This window comes from Vigna unguiculata, chromosome 4, assembly GCF_037176805.1.
Source record: "Vigna unguiculata cultivar grain cowpea cultivar isolate G323 ecotype 2 chromosome 4, ASM3717680v1, whole genome shotgun sequence".
Classification (NCBI taxonomy): domain Eukaryota; kingdom Viridiplantae; phylum Streptophyta; class Magnoliopsida; order Fabales; family Fabaceae; genus Vigna; species Vigna unguiculata.
This window is the reverse complement of record NC_140795.1, coordinates 11,128,471-11,144,593: the sequence shown is the minus strand read 5'-3', so window position 1 is coordinate 11,144,593 and position 16,123 is coordinate 11,128,471. Positions and strand designations below refer to the sequence as shown.

Genomic DNA, 16,123 nt, shown 5'->3' with positions numbered 1-16,123 from the left:
ATGGTACCAATACAAATATTCATTCAAATGGTACCAATAGTGGACTAGCAGTCATAATACTCTTAATATAATAAGTGTTAGAGAAGTAGTATTTGAATGATAGTGACACAACAAGCAGTGCACTATCTACCTACAATAAACAAAAATGTAAAAGGAAATTAGAGTTGTTCCCTATTAGCATAATTAACCAAAAGTTTCCTAAAAGCATATTTGTTGACAAATTCCAAAAGTAAACAAAAAATATCATCTAATGCGGTGTTGGATGTTGATCATTTGTTTCTTCGTTAGGAACACTTCCTTGATCAGATATCTAACATATCAAAAATAATGATAATTAATAACTTTCCCCGGTTGGGAAAAGGTGAGAAAAATTTGTTGTTAACGTGCTTTGAATCTTACCCTTTATAAGAAGTGTAGTAAATAAAAACAATGTGTTTTTTTAGGTGGTCTTTAATTGCTAGAAGAATTCCTGGAAGAACAGCATGAAATAGAGAAGTATTGGACTTCGAGACTCTCGAGTTCTCGTGAATGAAGTGGCAGAGTACTACTTATTGGTGGTGTTTAGTGTAGGATGAGCAACAAGATTTTGGGTACAACATTAGTTTTAAGTTGTGGGAATGATTTTGTGAGACATAAAATGAATTAAAGTTGGTCTTATTTATTTATAGGTATTTGTATTTGTATTGGCTATAAAAGAAAGAAACGACAACTATAAAACCTGGTTTGTATCCAAAATGTTTATATGCATAACTTTGTTTCGTTGGTGCTATTATTACATAGAGCTTGTTGCCATACCTACTAAGAATTTACTATGAAGAGAAAACTTGAATGCATTAGAATATAATATAAAATAATTAGTGCAAAATTATTTCTAGTGATGATAGAAAATCTCCTAAAATACATATTTTGTGCTAATATAAAATGCCACTTGAAACGAAGCAATCTATTGAGTGATGATAATATGCCGAAAGACAAAGTTGCTATCTCTTTTAGTAATTACCTTATTATCTGCATATAATGCCTACATTTTGTTCTCATTTCTAGTCATACATACACATATATACTACTTTTTATAGTGCTTCTTACAGTACCAATTATAGTTGACTTCTATCTATTAATTATAGCAGAATCATTTCCTTCGTATCAACAAATCAAACTTATCAACAAATCATAAAGTAAATCATTTTTTTTATTTCATCATACACCACACACACATATAAATACACTCAATTTTCTTCTACAATGTTTGACAGAAAAACTATAGATTATACACGTTATCTAGTTTAAGAAAATCTTAGTCTAAAATGTAGTAATGCTACCTATATTTTCTAGTCTTATAAAATGTAACAATGCCTTCTTATTTTCTTCTGTTTTCTTCTCATTATTTGCAACCAAACCCTCTCAAATTCACAAATTAATTGCATTTCATTTCAAATAGTACAAGCATCGACAACTATTTAGGATGTGCCACTTGATGATGTTATATATATAATAAAGCATTAAGCCCTATGTTAGAAAGAATCACAAGCCAATTATTCCCCATTCCCCATTCACAACCTGGTTGTCTCACAATCATCCTTAGATTCACTACAATCTTGTTTGTCTTATCCAAAGGACTCATAGAGTATACAGGAATCTTTGGTATCCAGACAACAAGCTAGATCTGCAAACTTGTTCATTTGACTAGTACAATCACACACGACCCACAAACATAGACAAATTTTTTTAAAGCTAACTCCTCTTCTTTTTTGTGATATATTATATATCAGATTTTTCGATGGCTCTTTAAAGGTGCATATGAACCAGAAAGAAAGAGAAGCAGCAGTAACAACTTCAATATCCCTCCCAAAAGGGAATATTCCAGTGGTAAAATCAACTCTTTCTTGTTCTTACATGTTACAATCACTAGTACTACTTGATATTGATCAAATGAAAATGAACTCGTTTTTTTCTGATTTTGGTGTGATGAATGAAGAATCTTGATGCAAATGGTTTCATGATGTGGTCCCCATAGCTACTATAGAAGAGAAGGAAGTTATTATGTCTATTCCTCAGATTTTCTGGCACGAACATCAGACACCAAAGATGGTCATATGTATATGTAACGAAGTATCTGGTTCTTGTTCGTGATTGGACATGTATATACTCTTCTCTACACTTTTATATTTCATATATTCGTGTTCTCTCCGTGTTTTGGAATTGAACTTGTTGCTCTTTCTACCAGAAATTGAAGCCATTAAGTAATTTGTTTCCATAACTAAGCCAGTATTTAACAGAGAGGTTTCATACCAGTTTATAAGGTGATTGAAACTACTGAACTTATGCATTCATTATTTTTCTTCAGAGGATTAATCACCTTTTGTTCTCATTTCAAAAGGGAAAAGCAGAAAAACAACTCTTAAAAAATTTTACAAGTATCAAGGCTCAACCAATCAACCAAGAAACTCAATCCAAGAGTGTAAATTAAAAATGAAATCCACAAGCAGATTATAAACTAAATCTAGAAGCAAGAAGCAAAACACATCTACTACATAACAAATATGAGAGTATTTGTTCAATAAACTCACTTGACGAGACCATCTTCATTAAATCACAAATCAATCTTTAGCTTGACCAACCTTTACTCGTTTTTCGTCTCTAAACCACACGAGTTCTCTATTTAGGTTAGTGTTCACAAAGGCTTTACATTTACATTTAATCAATCAAGGGTTTTAGTAGAATGTTTTACCCAAAGTGTGATAATCTAACCTTACAGCTCACCACCAGCACCGGGAATGGAGAGAAGAACAGTTTATCTTCCTCTTAGGCACTATGATTTGAAATCAAAGGAAGAAAATTTGCTGAGAGGCACACGAAGATGATAGAATGAGACGTGAGCCAAGTTGTTTCTCAGTTTTTGAGTGAAAATAAAAAATAAATAAATTCGAAACTAAATTTTACTGGGGTTTCTTGAAAAGCCCCTAAAACTTAAGGAGGGTTTCTAAAACCTCTATTATGTTTATGTCTTAGTAGAGGTTATTATAACCCCAAGTAATAAACCCTACTAAAATTATACTGGATTATTATAACCCCAAGTAATAAACCTTACTAAAATTATACTTTTTTGTAGTGTATATATCCTTTTCAAAAAGTAAAAGAAAAATAAGGAAGAAAAACACCATCTTTAAAACCACAATTTTCATTTAAAAGAAAACAATGTTGCATCCTAAATTCAATTTCGAAACACCAAGCCCACTAACAAGATTTCAAACTAAATAGAATGCAACTCGCCAGGTACTTAATGACTAAACCCAAAACGCAATTTACTATAACTCCATTGAATATAACATATAATTTATATAATTATACCCACTAACTTAAGTTTTTACATACATATAGATACTACATAGCAGTTAAGAATATATATATATTATAATTTTATACCTATTTCTCGTTTCACCTTATTCGTACAATACCTAATAGTCTCGCATTACTTAGAAGTCAAGGCCTAAGATTGTTTAAATATCCATTCCTCCTTCCATCCTCCGAAGCGACTTTTAAGGGTAAAACCGTAACGGAATTAACGCTCAAAAGCGAACAATACCTCAAAATTATTGTGATTGATAGTGATTTTATCAATTGATTGAATACATTCATACCAGAACTATATGCAGTAGGCCTTTTATTTTAACCTTTTAAAACCCTTTTTAACATATTGAAAAAGACGAACACAAGACAAAAGATATCTTCACCATGTCATACAGTCTACGAATTGAGTCCAATCTTCATGCTTTGTGATCTTCACATCAATCTTCGAGCAAAGTGTCTTGTCTGATCACACACGTAGCACTTGCCAGTGCTACTATTGTCACCCGAGCTGTTAGAGGGTTTTGGACAATCCATCCTCAGATGCTCCCCACTATAGTTAAAGCACTATAGTTTATTGGCCGACTTTTGCAGACGGCTGTAAGATTTCTTCTGATGTCTGGTATCAGCCGAAGTCTTCTGTGGTCGTGCAACTCTATTGGGCCCCATCTCCAACTGCTCAACTGCCTTGGCCTGCTCCACCAAGACTGGGAATTCTCTGATCCTCAAGGGTACGAGAAATCTGCGGAGCTCATGTTTCAATCCTCCCTCGTATTTTCTACATCTCCACTCCTCCGTGACAGCGGGCGAATAGAATCCTGCAAAATACTCCAACCTATCTATGTATGCCTGCACAGTCAGGTTCCCCTGCTGGAATGTGAGGAATTCAGCTTCCCTCCCATGTTTGGTAGAGTCGGGGAAGTATTTCTCCAAGAATCTCGTCCTGAAAGAAGTCCAGGTCACTGCTTCCTCACGGGTCTGCATCATATGTTGCATGCCTACCCACCAATATTCTGCATCTGCCACCAACAGGAAGGTGACAAAGGACAGCTTCTATGCATCAGTGCACTCTATCACTTTGCAGATCTTCACACACTCTATGAGCCACGTGTTTGCCTCATCAGGAGTGGATTTGCTCGGGTTTGTGCCTCATAAAGTCCTCCATCGTCACTGGGTGAGTGGGTGCTACCACGGCTCTAGGTTGCACTGCAATGGGCTACATCGCATCCATCATCCGATGAATCGCATGTGCAATCTCATCAGCCCCAGCGTTAGTCCTCCTTCGCCTGTTTGTCATTGCCTGAGCACGCCACATTTTCAGTTGTTCACACCAAACAGCTCCAGTTAAGACTTACAAAACAAAAAGTTAGCAATCATAACTCAGAATAGTCTCGCGAGCGAAACACGATAAACTCACTTCCCATAGAACACAAAAATCATTTTGAAAACAAAGCTCTAATACCAAATGTAACATCCCAACCGGATATTATGGATTTAAATAAATAAAATGGAGAAATAGTAAATATACCTCATTTATTTCAGTTCATTTCCCAAAAAAACGCGAGAAATTTAAAACTTTATTACATAGTCAAATGGACTAAATCCAAAATTATAATTCGAATAAAACTTAAGAGTCATATAATGTTTACAAATAACAAAGTCTAGTAATAAGAGTTACCAAATTATTACAAAATCATAAAACATTAAAACTCTGAAAAATCTTGGTCAATCGCCAGCTCCATCTCTAGGCCTCACCAGATCCACCTGTAACATCATCTGCTCTCGTGTATCGCGTACACGATCATCGCCAAACACAAGCAGATAGGGTGAGCTAAAGATTAAAATAATCATATACAAACATATAATAGATATCGCATTCACACCAAAGGAGTTCCATCCTTTGATTCCATGCCACATGGCCACCACCATGTTGATCGTGTTCTACGTCTTCTAATGACTACCTCGAGATGTCTTGCTGCCACATCTATCAACCACAATTGATAGAGCACGTGCGGGAAACCATGCTACGGATCACACATTGTAATGCTAGGTGGAGTTCCCAATACGAATATCATTCGTAACGTTCCAAGACTACCAAACTCGTTGGTGCTATGCCAAGGAGGGCAATCTATTTGGACTCGTTATACACGCCACAACGTACACACTCCCTCCGACAACACTCGCCTACCCGAGCCACAACTCAAGAGTTCCTCGTGTTCATCCGTCATCCCGAGCCATAACTCATGGGATGTCATTCTGAGCCACAACTCAAGGGATGCTACGTGCTTAACCCCTATCCCGAGCCATAACTCAAGGGATACGTTCTAAGCCACAACTCAAGGAACACGAATAAGCCGACCATTAAGGTATCATTGAAGCATTTTAGACCACGCACATCAACACAAGCAAAACGCAAGTCTGGCCTCTACATTATCGCTTGGCACTACTTCTGAGCCGCCAGGCGAAATTTGCTTCCAGGCCGCCTGGCGGAGGACACGTGCCGCCAAGCGCCAAACTCCTTAGAGCACACTGACTTGTAGACATTGCCTGGCGGGACGACCTCCACCGCCAAGTGCCACACGTTCAGGTTACCTTCTGAACCTATCGCTATCGCCTGACAGCTCACATATTACCATCAGGCGCCATATCAGTATTTGCGCAATATGGTTTATAGCCATCCCAACCCGTTCCTGCTCTTCATTCAAGTCATCAAGGCTCACGATGATTCATACCAGCTTCTCAAGTGGCTAATCTATTATCAAGGTTCCTACATCCATTAAGTTTAACCACCCAATTATACTAAAATTTGGCTTCCTTAAGGTCAATTTTATTCATTCATAACATATACCACACTCCACTCACATCCTAAGTAGTAGTCTCATATTAAATTTCCATTCACTACTACCCAAGCATTCACCAATACTTCAGTCATAAATCTGAATCTGTCAAGGACCTGATCAAGTTTATGGACCTTCCCCACCTAGCTTGCCTAAAACCACATTATACACTATGCTACACCTTAGCCAAAACTAAGTCTCAGAATAATCAATACCATACAAGTTAGTCCGCATTCTGTAACGTCCTAGCCAGAAATTACTTATTTAAAACAAAATTTAGATAATATATGAATAACCTCATTTATTAATACTTCATTTTCCCAAAAACGCGGAAAATTTAAAAACCAAGGTCAACTCGCCAATAATAATTAAAATTGCAGTGTTCAATTATTACCAAACATAATTGTCCTAAAAAACCATTACAAAATAGTTCATGACTAAAAACTAGAAAGAAAACTCCCATAATTGATCCCCACTCCGACGTTATGTGTCGACATGCTCACCTGCATCACCATCTACTCCCATGTAACAAGTTACATGATCATCGCCACACACACACAAATAGGTTGAGCTCAAAATAAAAATAAATAGATACAACATGATATAATTTAAAACATCTCAAACATATAATTCATATTAGTATTTCTCATTCCTCGGTTCCTTGACTTCCCATCTTTATATTAGACGTCTCTTGATTCTACACCCTTTGGGTGAGTCCACTGATCGATCTTGGCTGCACGAGTGTCTACTCGCCCCTCCGACTACAGGCCACCACCTGATAGTCCACACGCGGGAATAATTTTGCCACAGCTTCACACCGCGACACCAATTGGAATTCCCCAAAATGAACAGAAGTTCGTAGTTGTTCCCAGACTACCAAAACTCTATCAGATGCACTGAAGAGGGCAATCATTTGAAATCTCGTCGTACGAGCCACGATCTAGCACACTCCACTAGACTTCCTAAGCCACCAGGCTACAACCTAGAGTGGCCACGTGTTACCCCAATACAAGTTACACTCGTAACTGGGTCCCCAGCCAAAGCATCGCATTATGAACTTCACCTAACGTTGTGTAGGAATCCTCTTCGCGCTCCAACTCTGCACCCAAAACCGCCTGGCGTGCCTCTCGCGTCGCTAGGCAGAACCAGGTTCCAGACCGCCTGGCGGGGATCTCACACTGTCAGGCGCCACGCGCCTTACAATAGTCATGTCGCACCGTCACCGCCTGGCGGAACCAACCCTGCCGTTAGGCGCCTCGTGTAGACAGTGGACACTGCCATTGTTTTAGAACTCTATCAGTAGCGCAATGCTACTGGTTTTTGGCATTTTCCTCAAGTCTTTAAGGGACCCCAAACATATAATGCATCATTCTTATATCAATCATAATATTTCAGACATAATACTATAACTAAAACTTAATATATACAAATAAGTCATGCCTAAATCAAGTATTATCATGTCTTAGCATGCTTTACTTTATTCACTAACTAGCACAAGCCACAAAATTGTCAATATTGTACCCACCATTTGCCACAACACAATTATACAGTAAATAGTACCATGCCCAAATCACCAATACACACCTAAATCATACCACGAAATGGTCAATAGTGTACATACACATTAAAACAACCCAAACGGCGAAGCATACAAGCTAAACCACCTCATAGACATCAATCTCATTCATCCAAACATGTTTATAAATCTGATATGCACTTTTACACACTTCACTTAACATGTTTCTCCATTTATAGCATCATATCCCCTTAACCAACCATGGTACATTCTACTTTATATTCATCCCATTACAATTAACCCATCCATAACATTTAATCAACCACACGTGGTGTCTCATTACAGCTTCCAATTAAATACAGTCTCTATCATGTTCAACACACAACTTTATATAGTTTAAAACATGTATCCCAATTATCACATACTCATACGTAATTCCTTTGATGTCCAATGCTTAAGTTTCCTTGACTTCACTTCCTCCCTTATCCTTAACATACAATCAAGTTATCCAGCATAACACCCAATACACGCAATTTCAACAGCACTTAAAATGAGCAGCATAACTATGGTGTCGCCTAGCGACAACACAGGAGCCGCCAGGCGGTGCTTAACCAATTGAGTTCTGCCCAGATTTATTTCACTTTAGCTTTGATTCCCAAGCACCCCAAATCACAGTACCCATTTTCACACTGACATAATTCACATGCACGCATATGATAGAGTTCATACTTTATTCATATTAACATCAATTCCATCAAACAATGCACTAATCATATACATAAATCATGCTTAATTATTTCCAACCCCATCATGAACCCTAGTCCCCATTTCATACAAGAATTAATGCATTAAACATAACCATAACATTCGCAGTCAATTATACTCATCAAAATTCACATTCACACATATGAACATCACTACGACATCGTTGAAACACAAAAAAAAATCCAAAGCAACCAAGAACTGGGCACCCTAGTTCGTGTCACCTGATGGATCATTCTCCGCTGCCAGGCGATTCATGAAGAAAACCCAAATAACTGGGTCTGGAGCTTGTGTTTCCTGGTGGATCACGCGTGACTGTTAGGCGGTTTTTGGAAATTTCCAGAAACCTGAGCAAACGCGAATGAATTGAAAGATTGGCATTTCCAGAAACTCAAAGCCATCACGAATACATGCAATTAAAATTAAAACATCAAATAAGAACTCCCCTAACCTGGATTCCTTGCTTAATTTGATAGTTCTAGTTACTCTTTGATCACCACTAGCCTTTGGTAATCTTCTCCAATTCCATTCCTCCTCTCACTCACCACTTAGTTGTTAGCATGAATTTTCCTCTCCTCACAGTACGTATCAATGCTAGACTCTCCCAGCCCCTTCTCTCCCCTTATTTGCTCTCTTAATCATGCCTTAATTAGAGTTAATGATGGCAAAACGAAAATTCATTTAAAAGGGTTTAAAGCTCTTGATTCACCATTAAATCATAGTTTCTGGCCCTCCTATCTGCCTCCCAATTAACTAGGGTTTTTAGGCTCTTCACATTCATGCCAAAGTAGGTTTTAACAAAAAGAAAGTTAAATTTGGTTCTACTAAGGTTTGAACCCATAACCATGCCAATGTTAAATTCAATGCACAACCATTTAACCAATTCATGTTTCGTGATAATATTTATAAACCTAAAAGTTTATACTCTCTTATCACACCCAAAACATCATAAGAAAAAAAATTAAATAACACACGATTGACATACATGAGACTCAAACCCAAGTCCTTTCACGCAACCAAGTACTCTCAACCATTTGAGCTAGTACTTTTCCATGTCATGAAAGTTAGCATTTAATGCCATAAAGACTTCCACTACCCGAATTTATTAAATAATTATTTATTTAATTATTTAATTTTCTCGGGTCTTACACATTCAATCTCAGTCCTCCTTCAACCAACCACCTTTATACCTCTCTCGCATCACTTGGCTACTATATCCAATCAATTCTAAGTTTTAAGCTAATTACCTTAGTTCATGCATTAGAGTTCCACCTTTAACTATTCAAAAACCTCACCAAATCCATTCTTTCAGTTCCATTTAGGATTGCAACAGAACCCAACCCAATGCAGAATCCATTGCGCTGGCGCCTAGCGGAAATGCAAGCGCCGCCAAGCGGTGCATGAAGATTTGGGAAAAATTCCATTTTTTCCCTACACCTGCGAATGCCAAAATTCCCAAAACACCCTACATTGATCTTTTTCCCAATCCCAGCATCGAATGAAGAAATTTATATGGAGCAACCTCTGGGTTTTGTTGCTCAGGGGAGTCTTCTGGATTGGTATGTCGTCTTCACAAATCTTTATATGGCCTAAAGCAGTCTCCACGGGCCTGGTTTGGAAAATTCAATAGCGTTGTTCAACAATTTGGCATGTCTCGCAGTGAAGTGGATCATTCAGTTTTTTATCATCACTCCAGTGCTGGATGTATCTACTTAATAGTATATGTTGATGACATTGTTCTCATAGGAAGTGACAACCTTGGCATCTCCCTCTTAAAGCAACATCTTTGTCGTCATTTTCAGACCAAAGATCTTGAAAAACTCAGGTATTTCTTGGGTATTGAAGTAGCACAATCCAATAGTGGTATTGTCATATCTCAGAGGAAATATGCATTGGATATTTTGGAGGAAACTGGGTTATGAATTCTAAAGCTGTAGAAACATCCATGGATCCTAATATTAAACTTCTACCTAAACAAGGGGAGGCTTTCTTAGATCATGAACAATATAGACGATTAGTTGGAAAGTTGAATTATCTTACTGTTACTCATCCTGATATTTCGTTTGTTGTTAGCGTGGTGATTCAATTCCTTAATTCCCCATGTGAAGAACATTGGAATGCAGTCATTTGCATATTAAAATATATCAAAAGCTCTCCTAGAAAAGGTTTACTATATGATTCCAACTCTAATACAAAAGTTGTATGTTATTCAGATGCTGACTGGACAAGATCTCCTTCCGATAGAAGATCTACTTCCAAATATTGTGTCTCGATTGGTGGTAATTTGATCTCTTGGAAGAGCAAGAAACAAAGTGTTGTGGCAAGATCTAGTGCAGAAGCGAAATATGGAGCTATGGCTTTAGCCACTTGTGAACTTGTTTGGCTTAAGCAATTGCTTCAAGAATTGCAATTTGGAGATGTCACTCAAATGATATTCATATGTGACAATCAGGCTGCTCTTCACATTAGTTCTAATCATGTGTTTCATGAAAGGACCAAATACATTGAAATTGATTGTCACTTCATTCGAGAAAAAACTCCTATCCGGGGACATCAAGACCGATTTTGTCAACTCAAGTGATCAATTAGCAGATATTTTCACTAAGTCTCTTCGAGGACCTAGAATTGATTATCTTTGTAACAAGCTTGGTACATACGATTTGTATGCACCAGCTTGAGAGAGAGTGTTTGTTAGATGATATAGTATTTTGTTTAGTAGTTGGACTCAGCCCATTATGTATTTCTGGATTTGGCTCATTATCATTATAAATAAATTATCCTTTGTGTAGGATTTATACAAGGGAGATTAATCCCAAAATCTCTTTTTTCATCTTATTTTACAAATGTCATAAATCAGTATTTACTTTTATTGATAATAATAAACATGCTAAATATACTACTTTAATGCTCTATTTACAAGAATTTTGTTCGTTACAAAGTATCGGCCATAGGCTAAACAAGTAATTACATAGTAAATTCCAAAGCAATTAAAGGACAAATAAATATGAAATATAGCTGGAGTCGACAAATGGAACAGACAGATTAACAACCGCACTTCTCAATACTCTTTTTGCAACAATCATTCAATAAACACGAAGAAGCTTTCAGGTGACAAACGAAATGAGAAACAGACAAATTCAATCAAGGACGTTCCTTCATGTTATCTTCTCTATAAGCTTTGGCTTTCTCAATGGACTTCATGGCTTCTTCAAAAGATTTCTGAGTACAAAATAAATTTTAGTGCCAAGGAACAATTCGGTATCTCTGCACTTAATGTTAACATGGACGCTTAAAAATGACACAGAAAATTTACAAGAATCGATTGCTAATTGTTTTATACACGTAAGCAATTACTTCAATGGGTTGATTTCTTCCAATTCCAACTCTCTTCTATTTTCTACTCATAACTAAAACGATTCATGTTAGTTTGTCAAAAGAGTATTTACAAGTTAGATTTGGCTAGCGAATCCAATCAAATTTGACAAAATTAGTGTACGTTGAAATGGGTTATTGGTAGAAACATAGCTCTTCGAGGACAGAACCTCAAGAATATGGAATATGGGAAAGAGATAATATGATATATTTTTCCTCCCCGCCATGAATCGTCCAAGGAAAAAGGCTCTATAAGAGAAGCAACATATTCCATACGAGAATTCTAACAATAATGCAATAGCAATATTTATTTTTAGCTGAGTAATTCATTTTCTAGGAGCTTCTTAAGTATAGGATTAAGTCAAGTTCATTTCCTTGGTTGAATAGTGTTCCTTTTGGGCCTTTCAGTGTTCTGTCAGTCGCTTGGTTATCTGTTTTGAGCTCTTTCATATATAATATGATAAATTAATAATCATAACACTATAAAAAATTATTTATAACATTATAAATATTAAATTATTATGTTATTTATATATATTTTAAAATAATTTTATATAATTTTATGTGAATTAAATTCTTATGATTTTATTATTCGAGTTTACGAAATTCTTATAAGTTCATGTAAATTCTCGACTTTGACAACCTTGTCAACTTGGATTCTTCCTTTTGGTCTCTCTCCTCACTAGTTTTTTGGTCTCTCTCCTCACTAGTGATAATATCTCCCTCCTCATTCACCATTCATAGCCTCCAAAAACTATCAACCTTAATTGTCATTCTGCACAATATAACTGATGGTATTTTTCACCACACCTGAAGCATAGTCCATGTGCCTTATGGTTCATTAATTCGGAATAAGGAAGACGTTTCGTACCTCTATTATGTTTAGACGTAGAAATTGATCCTTGTTGGCACGTTGCACCTGTGAACCAACAACTCACAACCCTCTTTAGGCCACACTTTCGTTTGAGAATCCTTTGGATTGGACTTTAACACTTGGGCCCAATCCTACCCCCATCTTGTTTGGGCTATAACTCGACCCGATACCACCCCTATCCGGACTATCTGTCCCCTAATTACGACTCCCTCTCCCCACTCGTGCCCCAACTCCTCTACGACTTTGTTCTCCATATAATTCAACTTCGACGTTCCTCCCGATGCGTATCGCCTGCAAGCGGTTGAATAGATTGAAAGTGCAAACACACCGTCTCTGGTCGAAGTCCACCAACGAAATATCTCAAGTATTGTTCCTCCGACAAGCATTGTACTTGGGAAGAAATAAATTCGAACTCTTATAGGTATTAATTACACTACACTTCCTGTTTGATTTAAGTCCTTAAGCTCCTCAAGCTCCTCGTAAAGATTGTCACTCCGACCACCCTATATCTCCCAATCAACTCATGTTTCAACTTCATCCAGGTCAATTCCTAACCAGAGTCATGGAGGAGATTGAACCAATAGATAGTGCCCCCTCCATGCTCATCTTGGCCAATCTCACCTTCATTTCCTTAATCCACCCTGAACCTCAAAATTTGTCTATATGTGACTAATCTAGCCTACGGGATCGGTTTCGTTGAATAAAAGCAACTCTACCTTCTTCGTTGTCATCCTATCCTCTAGTAACGTTTCCGTTTTTGAAAACAACGAACCTCGACGCTTTTCCCTATGTGCCATATGCAATCTAGCAAATTCCTCCAACATGAATTGACAGAACTCCACAAACAACTGACGCATTGAAGCCTCCATTGCCGTCAAATGCTCCTCCAATGCATCCACTCTATCTGACATCTTTGGGGCATGGAAAATGGTAAGCACGCTAGCTCTCCTAGAAATGATCCGGCAGGTTGGACCAACGATAGACTTATGAAAGAAAAATCGGTCAGAAACAGAAAAGAATCAAATAGCATATTGAATATTGTATTATTGAATATATGTGAAGAGATAGCTCTCCTTCCTTAACAAATTCTCCGTACTTCCTTCTCTTTCCCCCTCTCAAATACTTAAATTTACACTAATTCAAGATCCCTTGCCACGTCACTACCCTCCTAACTAATTAACATCTACTTTCTTTCTTCTAGAATAAACTTTCTAGACTTTGGACCTTACACTAACCCAGTCTTCTCCAGTACCTTTTTCATGCTGTATCAGTCCATCCTCAACTGTTCTATCACATTCCACCAGAAATCTACTATAATGACTCTTGATTTCATAGTTTTGAATCATCTTATTGTCGTTATGTTCTACGATTTGTGGTAAATGACTCAATAGCTATTTGTGCCAGAAATCAATTTGTATATGAGACAGTTACATCTTTTATGCAGGATTTATTACTTGAATAAACAATTTTTAACATTGACAAAAAAATCATGACTCAATACCGAGAAAACATTCATGCTTATGGATCAATTATGTATGACAATATAAGAACTTACACAACGAACCATGATAGAAAATGAAATAAAGGCTATGATTAACATGTGATATTGTATAGAAAAATTGGATGGCTAAGAAAATTAAAATCTTACCCCAGAATTCTGCATTCTCCATAAGGATTCTCGGCTTGAATCAATGACAACTATCCCGCATAATATAGCCCTGGGCAAGAACTAACATTAATTTATTGAAAATATTTTTATATTAAATGTCTCTTAACACTTGATAGTTAATCACAAATGAAAAAAAAAAGAGGGTGATAATTCCCCATCCTTTTGCGTTATCTATCCTCAACCATGCATATATATCTAGATACAGCTCATTTATGCTCAGTCTAATAGGAACTTGAGTATCATGAGGTACCTAAGTACCACATCGACTTGGTGGAGTATGTAAGTGCTTGATCATCCCTCTTTAACAGTTAGCTTCCGGTGGGTTCCCCATGTGCTTGAGTACTTATTGATTGGTAGCAAGGTTGGTTGCCGATGTCTCACAAAGGGCTACCAACAAAGGTTCTGACGGTGGAGGGTTCTAACCAATGGGAAGTTGAAGTGTCTTAGAGAGAAAGCCGCCTAGGACAGTGCTACGATTGTGAATTGGGTATATGGAATGTTTAACTTCCACATTGAGTAGTATGGGATACTCAGTGAAGTATTTTGAGTGTTTGGTTATCCCTCCTTAATAGTTAGCTTCTAAGGGTGTGTTCTCATGTGCTTGGGTACATGACCCAGACACAACTAGTTCTTAGGTTCTTCTATCATCATGTATCTTAAATTCAAATATCAAATGTCCAGGTATAGGTCACTACATATCACAGGAAAAAAATAGTTGAAGTAAGGAAGATAAGCATAATATATCCAAAAGAATTAAAATTTTAAGGAGAGTAGATTGAGTTATTTTCAAGATGTACATTGATATATTATATAAAGATGAATAGCATGAAAATATTTAAACTTGAACAACCATCATATATATATATATATATATATATATATATATATATATATATATATATATATATATATATATATATATATAATGTAACCATTATATATAAAATAAACACAAAAGATTACATAAAACCAACTCATGTAAGAAGTTACGGTAGGTTATTTAACAATCAAACTCTGAATCAATAATCTCTTGCATCTTGTAGATCTTCCTAGCATCAAATTTTAACTCGAACGAACAGCAATTAACAAGTAAAATCATGAGGTAAAAGGAAAGTGAATTACGCTGCGAAGCCGAGATAGAGAATTGAAGACCGCCCCGTCAAAATTCGAAGAGCCATTTCAAAATTGGAAGCTAAGCCACCACCACCACCAGACCCAGGTTTGTACTCGTACCTGCTCCCGCTCCTACTGTATCCGTAGCTGTACTGAGAATAGTGGTTGCTTCTGCCGGGGTCGCCCGAGCTCCGCCGGAAATTGTAGTCGGCTCGCTTTCGGTCATCCATAAGGACCTCGTAGGCCTCCGATACCTGCTTAAATCGAATTGTGGCATTTTCCCTAATGGCCCTCGGTGATTGGGAATGCTTGTCCGGGTGAAACTGAAAAGCTAATTTCTTGAAAGCGGTTTTGATTTCCTCCTTGGTCGCGGTTCGGTGCAAGCCGAGAACCCTGTAGTGATCCATTTCGCTGACCGAATTGGGATTGAGCTTGTTTCCGTTTTTGTTGATTGCTAGGGTTTAAGGAATTTTCCTCCCCTCTAGTGTTAATTTTCTCCGAGAAGTGGCGAAGGAGACGTACAGGAAGAGGTTCTTCCGGTTTAGAAGATTGGGGAGTTTGTTATTCATGGCTTGAAGGATCACGACGAATCGTGGCAGTGTGCCCGCTGCTTTCTTTGATAGATAAGTTTAAGA

The 16,123-nt window shown here is 37.2% G+C and overlaps 1 protein-coding gene across 2 annotated transcripts; it reads right to left on the bottom strand.

Annotated features, from left to right (window-relative positions):
- Positions 1-5,055: 5,055 nt before the first annotated feature.
- LOC114172476 (chaperone protein dnaJ 72-like) lies at positions 5,056-15,895 on the bottom strand. 2 transcript variants are annotated; one of them, XM_085672660.1, is made up of 3 exons: positions 15,498-15,895; positions 14,355-14,424; positions 5,056-5,121 (listed from the first exon to the last, which is right to left on the bottom strand). In XM_085672660.1, exons 1-3 carry the CDS (start codon positions 15,893-15,895, stop codon positions 5,071-5,073), a joined length of 519 nt encoding a protein of 172 aa, XP_085528786.1. In that variant the 3' UTR covers positions 5,056-5,070. The 2 variants fall into 2 exon arrangements, with proteins under 2 accessions (XP_085528786.1, XP_027912734.1); XM_028056933.2 differs by lacking the exon at positions 5,056-5,121 and adding an exon at positions 11,355-11,679.
- Positions 15,896-16,123: the final 228 nt, after the last annotated feature.

Bases quoted from the DNA above. Each gene is read 5' to 3' on its own strand.
- LOC114172476 (XM_028056933.2), bottom strand. From the start codon at position 15,895: ATGGATCACTACAGGGTTCTCGGCTTGCACCGAACCGCGACCAAGGAG. The intron at 14,425-15,497 runs GTAATTCACTTT...GTTCTTGCCCAG, and splicing joins CTCTATCTCGGCTTCGCAGC to GGCTATATTATGCGGGATAG. The intron at 11,680-14,354 runs GTAAGATTTTAA...TTTTGTACTCAG, and splicing joins GGAGAATGCAGAATTCTGGG to AAATCTTTTGAAGAAGCCAT.